This window comes from Natator depressus, chromosome 6 (assembly GCF_965152275.1).
Source record: "Natator depressus isolate rNatDep1 chromosome 6, rNatDep2.hap1, whole genome shotgun sequence".
Lineage (NCBI taxonomy): Eukaryota > Metazoa > Chordata > Testudines > Cheloniidae > Natator > Natator depressus.
In genome coordinates this window covers 56625489-56639893 of record NC_134239.1, presented here as the reverse complement: position 1 = coordinate 56639893, position 14405 = coordinate 56625489, and the positions used below count along the sequence as shown (strand labels likewise).

At 49.4% G+C, this 14405-nt stretch overlaps 1 protein-coding gene across 3 annotated transcripts in view; it reads right to left on the bottom strand.

The window, feature by feature from the left end:
- EXT2 (exostosin glycosyltransferase 2) overlaps window positions 1-5102 on the bottom strand; it is a 92755-nt gene extending 87653 nt beyond the window's left edge. For 2 of the 3 annotated variants that reach the window (XM_074955313.1, XM_074955315.1), the window contains exons 1-2: window positions 4950-5102; window positions 86-651 (exon numbers count right to left, since the gene is read on the bottom strand). In XM_074955313.1, the coding sequence (XP_074811414.1) occupies window positions 86-621 (536 nt within the window). In that variant the 5' untranslated portion in view covers window positions 622-651; window positions 4950-5102. Of the gene's footprint in view, window positions 1-85; window positions 652-4598; window positions 4734-4949 lie in introns of those variants that run through there. The other variant, XM_074955314.1, reaches the window with a different exon arrangement.
- Between the last annotated feature and the right edge of the window lie 9303 nt (window positions 5103-14405).

Genomic DNA, 14405 nt, shown 5'->3' with positions numbered 1-14405 from the left:
GATCACTGCAGAACTTTTCCCATCACTAACCTTAACCTTTCCAGCTCTAACTTTATGATTCACACAGTAAGGTTTCTGTAGGTACCTGGATAACTGTGCCAAGGCTTGAGCAGTTTCCTTGATGCGGAGCGTGTTCTGGTTCAGCACATCTATGGACGGCACAAAGAGGCAGGCCCGGTTGACATCATCTGTGTAGAAGTCACTGTCAGAGATAGCAGTCAGCAGCTCGTTGTACTCCCGAGAGATAGTGTTGCTAACCAGCATCCCATACTCATCCACATATTTCTTCAGTGAATAGATATAGACCTTGATCTTGTTTTTGGGGTTGAAGCCACAGCGATAGACATCAAAGCAGGTATGCATCCTACAGCTGAGGTCTCCCCGTTCTGGGATGGGGCTGTCAGCAGGAAGCTTGACTAGAGGCACATCATGGACACTGCGCTTCTCCACTGTCCAGTCACTGGATGACTCAATGGAGTGTGGCCAGAACTGGAACATACCTGTGGCTATAAGGCCAAGCAGGACAATGGAAAAAAGTGTGATGTAGTAGATGCGGTGCTTGGTCTTCATTCTTGGGATGAGGGCTGGACCCCGGGTGTTATATTTGGCTGACGCACACATAATGGAACTAGCCACTTCTACCTCGTGTCTCTAAAGGATGGGGAGACAAATGCACAAGGTAAGAACAGGGACAATTTTAAGTGTGATAGAAGAGACACAGGTATCACAAAGAACAGGAACGGCAGGGCAGAAATATATTCAGCTCCCTTTTGGGAAGGCTCCTTTGCCTCAGAGGATTGTACTGACATTCTTCAGATATTCATGTCTTCCATTGGAATGTCAGGTGCTTGCTACCCTCTGTTTCAGGGATGACACTTGGAAGCACCAACACGAAACAGGTACTTGCTGGGACCAACAAAAGCATACTGGGACCACAGACCAACATCCTTATAAAATAGTTCAACCAAACTGTTAGCAACCATCATGTCAGAATAACAAACGGGCCTGAGCTTAAAAAAAAAATAAAATCAGATAGATAGGAAAAGTCATTATATAGGTCCCACCCAGTCCATCTCCCAGAGTGTTCCCAATGTACGTTTCCTAGTATTGTGTGCTCAAGGACTGAGGAAAAGCAGTTAAATCTACATTAAGTATATAAACTGAGGGAGCAGGGGAATGTCCAATGCCAAACTCAACCTTATTCAACTCTGATTAATGGGTATGTGTCATTGACACCCAGCTTTGGGCAAATAAAGAGTATCATACAGGACTCGCAATCAAGGTGCAGTCACTAATCTAGGGTGCGTTGTAAAAAAAAAAAAAAGTCTACAGTAATCCTGTATAATCACCACCCGTCCACCCTGTGTGGACTAGAAAGATACTAAAGTACTTTTTGTAAGAGTAGGTGATTGCCCTGGTGTTCTTGGCAAATGTGCTCTTCCACCCAAGTGCAGCATCAGCTGGTGTTCTCCCAACAATGTAGAGGCACTTCAGTAGTGCTATGTGTATATCCCTGTGAAATACTTTGGGATGAAAAGCACAATATGAATATAAAAAACATTAACTGTAGCTGGGGACTGATATTTTCCAGGACTGATCATGTAGGTTAGTTTTTGTGCTTTTAAAATTCTGGTTACTAAACAAAGCCAACTTGTAAACTTCAGGGTGAAGGAACAGCAACTCGAGAGACACACATAACCAAACTATGTTTGTTACATATATAGGGTGTTTTGGTTTTTGGGTTCCAACATAGCTAGAACTCAAAACTTCTCACAATAAGGAAACTGATCATGGCTCCAATTTGTAAACTGTTCAGCAGCAAATTTTTGCAACATGTTATCAGTGCTTTGCTCCACTAGAGCATGGCTGACAATCATATATTCTTCCTTTTGTGGAAAAGTGCAGAGGGCCATTTTTGAGAACTGAAAGAGAAATTTAATGGGCAAATGTTAGCCAGACAGAAATTATACAAACAACAACAAACCACCACCACCAAACATGAAGAAATAGAAGAGTATGTCAAAAACAACAGTTTTTACCAGAGAACGTTGGGACAGAGGTTGTTTGCAACTTGAAGTGAAATCTTGCTCTGCTGCATAAGTGCTGTTTTATACACCACTTAAGAAGTTCTCAACTTTTAATGCTTCAGGTCAAACTAGGTTCACATTCTGATTTCAATTAAATAGTTTTGCCAGCCTACTGATGAACACTCAGCAGATAAAAGATTGAAGTCATAGTGTAGCCAGGAAAAGAACAGGAATTTCACAGTATTACTGTCAGTATTATAGCCCAAGATCTTCTATGTTTCTTCTGCCTTTAGTCAACTTATTTCCTCACTCCCCCCATACATTGCTGGAATCATCTGATTTATCACAGATATCATACATTTGTGACAGGCTCTTGAGTCACTGAGAAAGACTGCTTTTTCCCTCAGTCTCAGACAAGGAACTATTTATTCATTTTTACACACTGCATAATTAATCTCTAGAACTCACTGCCACCAGATAAAGGCAAAGTACTTAAAAGTATTCAAAAAGGAATTAGACATGTATAGGATAATAAGAATTAACACAGTTACATTAGAAACCATTGAAAAAAATTAAGAAAAAATATTAGCCTCTCTGTTTCAGGGCATCAAGGATAAAATATCAATTATTAGGAAGAAGCTTCCCCTATCAACAGGCTATCCCATAACCATTCATGAACAGACCCTTTAATTCAATTTCCCCTAACTCTAGACTTCCTAGGCATTACAGGGTTGCTTCCATCTTCCTCTGAAGCGGTACTTGTTTCTACTAGATGGATACTAGTTTAGACAGACCTCTGGTCTGATTCAGCTTCGTATCTCCCTCCCATGTTCCTAAAAACTATGAACCTTGAGTTGAGTGTGGGAATGAGTTTCTGGAGAATTCTCAGATTACAATTTTAGAAAATTGTTAGGTTAGAACCCCTTATCACTCTCAAGTTGTCAAAGAACAGGCCTAGCACTAGCCTGGTTAGCCCAGAAAGCCTTGGTTAAAATCAAACTTCTCCACAAAAGCATTTCACACTTCAAGACTCCACACAGAGATGCATCCATACAAGAAAAGTTGAGGGAGCGGAATGACACTTCAGCAGTACTGAGAAACACTAACAGGAGAATTGAAAGTAAGTGGGTGATAGGTCCCCCCCCCTCAGTGATTTCTCGTGCACCTCCCAACACAAGATTTAAAATCAGTTTCAACCCATATTAACAACAGAGGGTAAAAGAGATGTGGTTTAGGGTCTGCCCACATATAATAAGAAAAAAGAAAAAAAGTCTTTAAAATAATAGGAATTATGGCTAGACAAGTGCCTTACTTCAGTACAAGTTTTCAGAGGAGCACAGCATCTGAACAGTGAATCCTCCCCGTATGCGAGTCCCAGTTTCTCCCCACAGTCACAGATACAGCACACCACAAGATCCATTGTCTACAGCCAAGCTCTGCGATACAACCGCGTTTGCTCCAATCCCTCAGACAGAGACAAACACCTATAAGGTCTCTATCAAGCATTTTTAAAACTACAATACCCACCTGCTGAAGTGGAAAAAAAAGACTGACAGAGCCAGAAGAGTACCCAAAAGTCACCTACTACAGGACAGGCCCAACAAAGAAAATAACAGAATGCCACTAGCTGTCACCTTCAGCCCCAACTAAAACCTCTCCAGCACATCATCAAAGATTTACAACCTATCCTGAAAAATGATCCCTCGCTCTCACAGATCTTGGGAGACACACTAGTCCTCGCTTACAGACAGCCCCCCAACCTGAAAAAAATACCCACCAGCAACCACACACCACTCAACAAAAACACTAACCCAGGAACCTATCCTTGCAACAAAGCCCGATGCCAACTCTGTCCACATATTTATTCAAGTGACACCATTGTAGGACCTAATCACACTAGCCACGCCATCAGGGGCTCGTTCACCTGCACATCTACCAATGTGATATATGCCATCATGTGCCAGCAATGCCCCTCTGCCACGTACACTGGCCAAACCGGACAGTCTCTACGCAAAAGAATAAATGGACACAAATCTGACATCAGGAATCATAACATTCAATAACCGGTAGGAGAACACTTCAACCTCTCTGGCCACTCAGTAACAGACTTAAAGGTGGCAATTTTGCAACAGAAAAGCTTCAAAAACAGACTCCAACGAGAAACTGCTAAGCTTGAATTAATATGCAAACTAGATGCCATTAACTTGGGTTTGAATAGAGACTGGGAGTGGCTGGGTCATTACACATATTGAATCTATTTCCTTAAGTTAAATATCCTCACACCTTCTTGTCAACTGTCTAAATGGGCCATTTTGATTATCACTACAAAAGTTCTTTTCTCCCGCTGATAATGACTCATCTTAATTAATTAGCCTCTCACAGTTTGTATGGTAACTTCCAACTTACCTGTGTGTGTGTATATATATATATATATATATATATCTTACTATATGTTCCATTCTATGCACCCAATGAAGTGGGCTGTAGCCCACCAAAGCTTAGTCTCTAAGGAGCCACAAGTCCTCCTTTTCTTTTGGCGGATACAGACTAACACGGCTGGTACTCTGATACCTGTCAGAAATGTAAGGGAGCAAGGGGCTGAACGCCTCCGGCTGGCGATGCACACCCTGAACGTGTTCTCCCGCCTGCCCTGCCAGGCCGCTGGACGCATCAGTCCCCGCCCGCCTTCCCGGTGACAGGCCTCCTCCTGCCTGGCTTGGAGCTGGCTGCCTCCCTGAGCCGCTCGGCCAGCCCGCCCGTTCCCCCTTGTCCCTCCCGGCGGCAGAGGCGCAGGCCCCCGGAGCTGGGGCTGCGCGGCCGCGAGGCTCATCGCTCTCCGCCGCCCGCCCGCCCAGGAACGCCAAGGCCCAGCCCCCAGCCAGCAGCCCGGCTCCCCGCCCCCAGCTCGCTCCCCGGCCTCACCTCAGCCAGCAGCGGCGCAGGCTCACAGCCTCATGTCAGACCGAGCGGCCCCGTCCAGCGGCAGGGCCGGGGCGCTGGGCCGGCGCTCGGAGCAGCTGCCGGCGCAGAGCTACCTACCCAAGCCGCCGGGCCAGGGCTCAGAGCGCATGCGCGGGAGAGAAGATTCCCCGCGCATGGCAGCTACTGTCACAGCCAGCTGTGTCTGCAACCTGACATGATGGGTGCGCACGCGCAGTAAGAGTACCTCGCTGGCCCCGTGGAGAAGCAGCATGTGGCTCTGCGTCTGCCCGCGCCTACTCCAGGGCCGGGAGCTGGCCCCGACGCACCGCGAACCGGCGGCGGTTGGGTTGGATGTCGCCGGGTGTCGCTGTCAGCAATTCTGTATGGCGCTGTATGGCGCTGGCAGCAATTCTGTATGGCGCAAGAGTTGGGGGACACGGCTGGGGCCAGCGGAGATCAGAGGGGCGGGATAGCTCAGTGGTGTGAGCAATGGGCTGCTAAACCCAGGGGTGTGAGTTCAATCCTTGAGGGGGCCACTGAGGCATCTGGGGGCAAAAATTGGGGCGTGGTCCTGCTTTGAGCAGGGGGTTGGACTAGATGACCTCCTGAGGTCCCTTCCAACCCTGATATTCTATGATGGGGTACAGAGTTGCCGAGTCCCCAGGAATTAAAGATTATGTCATGTGATTAAATCTCCAGGAATACGTCCAGCCGAAAGTGGCAACTCTACAGGGTGACCAGGTGTCTAACTTTCGACCAGAACACTCCGTTGAAAAGGGACCCTGGCGGCTCTGGTCAGCACCAAGGACTGGGCCGTTGAAAGTCCCTACTAGCAGGTCCAGCACCTAGGCGAGGTGGTCGCACGCTGGCCCCGCCCCAAGCACCGACTCCACACTCCCATTGGTCGGGTGAGAGCAGTGTGCTGTGGAGCCTCCCACTCGCCTAGGAGCCAGACCTGCTGGCTGCTTCCAGGGTGCAGCGTGGTGCCCCAGGTCAGGCAGCCAGCCTGCCTTAGCCTCACTGACTGGGAGCTGCCCGACCTTGACCCCAGCCCTAAGCCCCCCCCCAAACCCAGAGCCCTGTCCTAAACCCCAGAGCCCATATCTCCAGCCGGAGCCCTCACCTCCCCTCCTGCATCCCAATTCCTTGCCCCAGCCCAGAGCCCCATCCCGCACCCTGAACCCCTCATTTCTGGCCCTACCCCAGAGCCTACACCCCCATTTAGAGCCCTCACCCACTCCCAGTGAAAGTGAGTGAGGTTGGGGGAGAGTGAGTCACCGAGGGAGAGGGAATGTAGTGAGCAGGGAGGAGGGGGTGCCTTGGGGAAGGGGTGTGGCTAAGGTGTTCAATTTTGTGCCAATAGAAAGTTGGCAACCTACAACCCTAGGCATGGCTGGTGGTGGTGGCAGCAGGGATGGGGACATGGCTGGTGGTAGGGATTGGGGGTGGTTGATGGTGGTGTCAGGAATGGTGATGGGGCTGGGGATCAAGGGCACGGTTGGTGGTGGAGGTGAGGATTGGGGGCAATGGCTGGTAGTGGGGATCAGGGGGCAATGGCTGATGGTGGGATTGGGGGGCATGACTGGTGGGGATTGGGGGCATGGCTGGGGAGGACTCAGGGGCATGGCTGGTGGGGGATTGGGGCATGGCTGGTGGGAGATTGGGGCATCGATTGGGGGTGGGGTGGTGGGGTTCGGGGGGCACTGCTGGTCCTAGCTGTGGAGAGGATGGTGTGGTTGGTGTTGCCCAGGTCAAGGGTTAGGGAGACACCATTGGTGCCACCTGCCCGCATAGCTCTAGCTCCACAGGGGACCCTACAGCTACAGAATCATTTCCAAGTTCTGTGGTACACTATCAAGTTAAGGCTCACCATTAGGAGGATCACGTCCTGACATCATGTTACATAAGGGGGTGATGACATCGCAATGCAATGACATCTTTGACATGAGGTCAGAGGCCTGTGGCATGCAGATGTTCTGATAAGATGTAACTGAGTTGTGTAACCAGGTGATAACATTACAGTGTACTATGATAACATTCTGGCTCAATGTTGTGTTCCATCACGTTGTTTATTTTCCACAAGGTACCAGTGTTATAAATATGGCCACAATCATTCATATGGTATCTGGGGCTCAGATTGGGTGATGTTCAGCACTAAAAGCTCACGCCCCTCTCACTAGAGCAAAAGGAGTAACTCCTTCAGCTGTAAGTAAGAAACAGACTGTAATACACACTGGAGAGTCTGGTGCATATGATCCCACACACAAAGCTGGTGCACCTCACTAGGCATTGTGCACAAACAGAAAAAGATACTATGATACCTACAAAAAACTTGACAGTGGTTAGGCCACTGGTGTGCCGAGACCACAGCCTCTCATGCTGATCACTATTGCCTCATTAGTTCCTTGTACACCCTCATCTGTCTTTCGGTATCCATCTGTTAGTCTCTTGTCTTATACTTAGATCGGGGTGGGCAAACTTTTTGGCCCAGGGGCCACATCTGGGTGGGGAAATTGCATGCAGGGCCATGAAAGTAGGGCTGGGGCAGGGGGTTGGGGTGCGAGAGGGAGTGTGGGGTGTGGGAGGGGGTGCGGTGTGCAGGAAGGGGCTCAGGGCAAGGGGTTGGGACAGAGGAGGGGTGCAGGGTGTACGAGGGGGCTCAGGGCAGGGGGTTGGGGTGCAAGAGGGGTGCAGAGTGTGGGAGGGGGTTGGGGTGCAGGAGGGGTGTGGGGTGTGGCAGGGGGCTCAGGGCAGGGGGGTGGGGTGCAGGATGTGACAAGGGGTTGGGGTGCAGGCAGGGGGCTCAGGGCAGGGAGTTGGGGGGGGGGGTTGCAGGAGGGATTCGGGCTCCAGCCCGGCGCCGCTTACCTGGAGCAGCTCCGGGGTGGCAGCGGTGCGCACCAGGGCCAGGGCCGGCTCCCTGCTGGCCCTGGCCTAGCACTGCACGGCTCTGCTCCGGGAAGCAGCTGGCACCATGTCCCTGCGGCCCTTGGGGTGGGGAGGGGGTAGAGAGCTCCATGTGCTGCCCTTGCCTGTGGGTTCCACACCCAAAGCTCCCATTGGCCGCGGTTCCCCGTTCCCAGCCAATGGGAGCTTCAGGGGAGGTACCCACAGGCAAGAGCAGTGCACGGAACCCTCTGCCCCCACTCTCCCAGGGGCCGCAGGGATGTGGTGCCAGCCGCTTCCTGGAGCAGAGTGGGGCTCGTGGCACCACGGGGGGCAATCCCGCAGGCCAGATCCAAAGCCCTGAGGGGCCAGATCCAGCCAGCAGGCTGTAGTTTGCCCACCCCTGACTTAGATTGCAAATCCGTCAGGGCAGGGATTGTCTTTGTTCTGTATTTGTACAGCACCTAGCACAAGGGAGTCCTGGTCCATGTCTGGGGTACTACAATAATATAAAATAATAACTGTCCCACTCCAAAAAATTCACATGGAGCGTGCAGAAACAGCATTGCCACATAATACTCAGATCACAACAGCCATGCTTGTGTCATATACAGAACTCAGAAAAGTGGAAAACCCCAGAAATGGGAGAAGTTAATCCTATTATAAGTATCACCTGCACTTTTGTGCTTCCAGTGCAGCTGCATGTGCCACCAGAGATGGTATGAAAGGAATTTCCTATCTTCAAGCTGCAACAATTCAAAATCCCATTTCCTCTCTTCCCCTTGGGCATCTTTCCCTTCACTTGCAGTGCAAAAACTGGAGCCAGGAAAGCTACATTTTCTTAATGAATCCCCTTAAGAAGGGGATTCATTTCTTCAGCAACACTTGTATCCTGCAATCATTTCCTCATCTGCCACTGAGGTAGGGAGCAAGAAACCAAGGGAACTGAGAGTAGTGCAGAAGCTCTAAGTAGTTTGTTTTCATTTCTAGCTTCTTTGGAAGCTTCCACCAAGTTTCCTCAAGCACTTCAATTTATAGTGCAAAGAGCCAGAAGTGACAAATATCAAGATCTATTTTGAATGTTGGGGTATTCCTTAGTTCGAAGTGACCTTTGTGTTGCTGTGCCAGATTATTAAGAACCCTGAGGACTGAGGCTTTCTGCACAGAATAAATCCAACACAGGAAGCAACCATGCAAGCCTTTCCCATACAAACCACTCCCTTCTCATTGCGATTTAACCCTGGCCTAGAGGGACTAGTCCTGAGAGGGGAGTTCAGTGATTTGTTTTTTAAACTGAATGTACAATGTGCTTCATTTTCCCAGCTGCTGCCTCCCTGTCTCTTTTGTACATTTTCATTTGGTTTCATTCATTGCCCATATTCCTTGCTAACTAGTAAGAAGGGAGAAAGAAGGATTTTCTCAATTTCTTACTGTAACAACAACTCTCAGCACCTCTGAACTACTGCAGATGCCAAAGCGTCCTGTATTTGATGCACAATCCTGCACAGCTGGCAATGTTGCCATTTTTCAGAGCTAGTGAAGGGCTTCCAAATGGGGCTGGGCCACAATGTTGACCATATAGCCAACTGTGGATAGAGCCACAAGCAGAGTGAGGATGGCTGAAACAGCTGTCTATGTTTACTAACTGGGGAGGGCTGCACCAGATACTGGGTCACTTCTGCAAAATTGTATAATCTCGCCAACCCCCACCAACTAAAGCCAGGGTCAGCTCCAGCTTTTTTGCTGCCCCAAGCGGCGAAGGGGAAAAAAAACAACAAGCCTGGTTGAGCTGCCGCTGAAGAGGAAGAGAGGGACTGCAGGGCCTGCCGCCAAATTGCCACCGAAGACCCGGGCGTGCCACCCCGATGACGGACGGAGTGCCGCCCCTTTCTACTGGCCGCCCCAAGCACCTGCTTCCTTCGCTGGTGCCTGGAGCCGGCCCTGACTAAAGCTCAAGCAACCACTCCTATTGGGCACTCTCCCTTCTGTCTCCCCCAGCTCCATCCACTCTCACTTCCTGGCTTTCTGTCCCATGTATTGGTCTTTCCAGCCTCTCTCTTTCCCCTCCAGCACTGTTGGACGCCAAACAGGTCTTTGTCATTGTTGCCTTTGTGATGGCTGGGGGCAGCTTCTACGTCCATCTGATCATCATGTGCTGCTGCTCTCCTCTCCCAAGCCTGGCCCAAGCCAACCACTCCAGTTTAGGATTTTGCTGCAGGCTGTGCTGCTTCCTTCAGGTGGTATAGTGCAGGGAAGCTGCTTTCCCTAGGTGGTGAGACTGGGTCTTTGACTGTAGTACTGCTGTATTCAGCTACTCCACCTACACTGAAGAGGGAAATGACATCATGAAGCAGCTGGATGTTGGATGCACGGGAGTGGAGATGGCTGTGCGAAGATGTATAATGTACATTGTTTATTTCCGTCGGGTCGGAAGTCCTGGTGTCCATCTTAGTGGGAGCAGTCAGACTTAAGGCAAGAGTGAAAAGCCTGGATTGGGCCAAAAACAATTAAATTAAATCTCATTGTGAATTTAAAACTGAAACATCAATGGGAGTGTGTTAAGTGCGAGACAGAGCAATGAGCACTCCTGGTGAAGTAAGAGATTGGTCGTGGCCAATGGGTCCCTTCCTGGATTCTCAGCCAGGTGCACTGCCAATTAACATCATCATTCTACTTAACCCACCTGCCTAGGTGCTCAGAAACCATAGCAATAGGCAATGCCTAGACTGGAGAGATTAGAAAGCTGTCCATTACCATGGTATCCACATGTCATTTCTAAACATTCCAACAGCACAGTGATGGGTCTCATATGAAAACTCAGATGGACAGATCCTTCCTCCCTCCACCACAAATAAGATCAGGAGACAATGCGACATAATTAAAACCTAACTGAAATTTCAAAAGAGGGTTTTACATTTTACAAAAATTGTTTTAAATGGATAAAACCAAATGGATATGTATGCGAGCCACAGGGGATTTGACACACAAAGGAGGAAAAGGGATTGTGGATAAGGGGGCCAGTAATATATCTGAAGTCACAAGAGGTCATAATAGAAAACCTAATTTTTTTTTTTAAGTTTGAGAGCTCTTTCAACAGTGGAGTGAGATAAACAGACCTGGATTGAGGGTGGAACAAGCTCTGAATCTTAGGGCAAAGGGCTCCACTCCTAACATCCTAAAGTGGGGGGAGGGGATTGCTAAAAGTTAGCAGATGTCAGAGCACAGATATCTGTTGGGATGAGGTTCAAAGGATGAAGATTTTGAAAGAATGATTATTGTTATTTATTTACTATTAACCAAGTGCTGGATACCACAGACATATGATGAGAAGCTGCCCCAAGAAGCTTTAAAATCTCCATGAACATGGGATGCTACAAAACCCAAGTAAACAGTCAGTGATGTTTAGCCCATGTCTGGATAGTTTGCTATTTTAAATTATTGCATTAATGCTTCCTTGATGGGAGGACTTGAGCAGGTGTGGGGCACAAGAGTTTATGTTTTATCAAATTTGCAGACCAAAATTGCCTTAGTCGGTTCCTTGGAAATAAGAAAAAGACTGCAGGCATCCTCTTCTTTAATCCAGAGTGGTATGCCACAGGGACTCCGGTACCAGCATGCAATGCATCAGTTTGTTCAGAAGCAGAAGACCAAAACACACAAGGCTGAATTCAGCCTTGGCATAAGTGGGCACATCTGTACTGAAGTCAATGGAAATTGAATGCACTTACACCACTAATGAAGCTGGTCCCCTCTGATTAAAGCAGAGGGCAGAGGCTGGCCATATTTGCTTGCCCCCGCCCTCCCCCAACCCCACTCTAGCTCTTTGCCCCACTCCCTGCATTAACCCCACTACAGCAGGGTGCTGTCAGAAACACTCTTCTGAAATGCATGGGCTGGATTCAGTTCACCTCACCTGCTTTGCGCTTTTCTATGCTGTTGCTGGCTGGATTGATTGGTTGGTTTTCACAGTGCCGCACGGGACGGCATTCAGGGGGATAGCAGGAAAATCCCAGCTCGGTCCTAGCTATGGTTTGCTTGGCTCATGCCCTTGGGGCTTGTGCCGCTTGCCAACGCCAGCCTGTTGCATGACAGCACCTCGGTGGACCGGCAGGCAGCAGCAGCTCGTGGCAGCCCCTGTCGCAGCGTTACGCCAAACCATGCTGGGGCCTGTGGTCCCGGAGACCGGCCCATGGCGGGCGCCACCCACGCGACACAGTGGCTGGGACTTGGCGAGAACCGCCCTGTCGGCCAAGGCAGGTACTACAGTTCGTGCTGCGGCGTACGCGGCTCGCGGCGGCTAGGAGTCAGCGGGCGGATCCCACCGGGCGGGTCACGGCGAGCTCAGCGGAGCAGCGGCGTTGCCGCTGGGACTAAGGCGGCGGGGGAGGGCTGCCTGCAGGGGCTCCTGGTCTGGAAGAGTCGGGCTGGGAGGAGGTAGAGGACTTCCCTCCTGGTGCAGGAGCGATGAGCTGGGGAGGAAGCCTGCAGGGGGTAAATGCGCCACCGCGAGAGTCAGGCTGGTACCTGGTGTGATCTGTGAGGTGCTCTGTGGGAGCCTGGGCGGTCTGTGTCTGTCCTACAAGAGAGCCAGTGTTTTCCTGAGCAGCACCCCGCTTAGCTGCTGCTGGCCCCGCTTCTGGATAAGAAAGAAAACACCAGACCTGGCACCCCCACCTGTTTTGATGTTTTTGCTCTTTATTTTTCCTTTCTTCTTTCTCCTGGCATGATGTGACATGGCCATGGCCACTCAGTGGGGGGGGGGACCTCCCTCTTTTCTTAGTTTTTCAAGATTTGGGTTTTCTTTTCCATTATCTTTAATGTTCCTCCTTTGTCGCCTTCTGTCTGGACAATACATGGATACAACTTATTTTGTGTAAACATCTGCTTTGGGAATAGCCCCTCCCCGCTGTAAGCAGTACTTTAAAATGTAGTACAGGTCATGAGCCTACTAGTCTCTAAACATTCATAACCACAGTCTGTATATCTATCTTATAATGACCGTGGAGTTCAGAACATTACAAGATTTCACTTGACATTTTTATACACAAAAACATTGCATAAACCCAGTTGTTCCAATTGCTTACTTTGGGTGGGGGCGAGTCAGAACCCCTGTCCTCCCCTGGGGGTGTGGCAAGGTGTCCCCAATTTTTTTTTCTGTTAGAATTCTTGTACTTTCAGATTTAGGACTACACCACTACTAACTGTGGGCTGGGACGATGAAGGCAGGAGGGGATACAGACCCCTTGCATACAACTGTGTTTTCTATTGTTCTCCAGGCTGAGCTCACCAAGTAGCCAAGCTGCACTCAGTGCAGCTGAGGAGAAAACAAAAATGATTTTATATCACCTTGTTGGGTCCCCCTCCCACAAACCTCGGGGCACCCTAGGGCCAGTTCAGGACCCGGAGAAACTTAGCCCAGTCTCTAAGTTTTGGCATCTGATGATAACACCTCATGGGGCAATTCCATCATTCCTAGAGCCCAATGGTGCTCTGGCCATGCCCTCGTCCCCTGACATCATCCCTTCAATAGTTCTGCACCACCTGGGAACGTCCTCTGTGCCAAAGGCATCCCAACTCTGCTAATAAAGGAGGCATTTATTCCACCAGCTTTGTGCTGCCAGAGTGGGGCAAAGCAGGCAGAATGTGGGAGGGACACGAAATGGCTTTCTTGCTACCTAACCCGATAGCTAAGATACCCAGGTGTTTAAAAGTGTCAGGCTCCTTCCCCTAAAAGCACATTTCTCCCCTCTGCTATTTTATTGTATCCGTCCTCATCCATTGTTACCTCATGTGTGGTTGCAGTCCTGTGGCACTGCCACGTGAGTGCGAGAGACATTGTGTGGGGCCTGACCCAGTTTTGTAGGGAGTGCCTGGTGCACATGTTGTGTAAAGCCTTTTGGAGCAATCTTAACCCTTACTGTCAAAGGGTTAAGCCCGTTCACCTCAGCGTCTCCAAAAACAAACGTGTCCAAAGCCCACCTTTATGCGCGCGCACCCCCCCACCGCCACCCCCCAGTGCTTCCCTGTGGAAAAAGCATCCGCGAAATGCTCTCTCTGCAGTCAGCCCTGTTCTCTGCTATAGGCGCCTCTATGCATAACGTCCCCACTTTTATTTACATTATCTGTATCTTTACAATATTATCATGTTCTTCAGTTTACGAAACATACACATCAAGCAATCAGGCCACAGTGTCCCCATTGACTTTGATGTATTTGTGACTAGGGTTTTCCCTGTCATTAATTCAGATTTTATTTATTATGACACAAGATGCTTTTGTTTTTAAACCTTCTGGTAAAACGTGCTGTGAGGTTGCCTGTGCATTGATCAAAAGCAATAATTTTCCTTGATTTTAGTTCCATTAATAAATTGAAACAAACAGTACATCCTGAATTGACCATTGCCACTTTTATGAATCGAGCACGGCACCATTCATGTGCTCGGGCTCCGTGCTGCCATGAATGTGGTGATCCCTGTGAGCAACAGGACTCATCTGGGTGAATGGTGATTGGATGTGACTGAGCCATAGAAGGGTGAGCTGCGTCTGTGACAAGAACATTGGCTAGTCCATG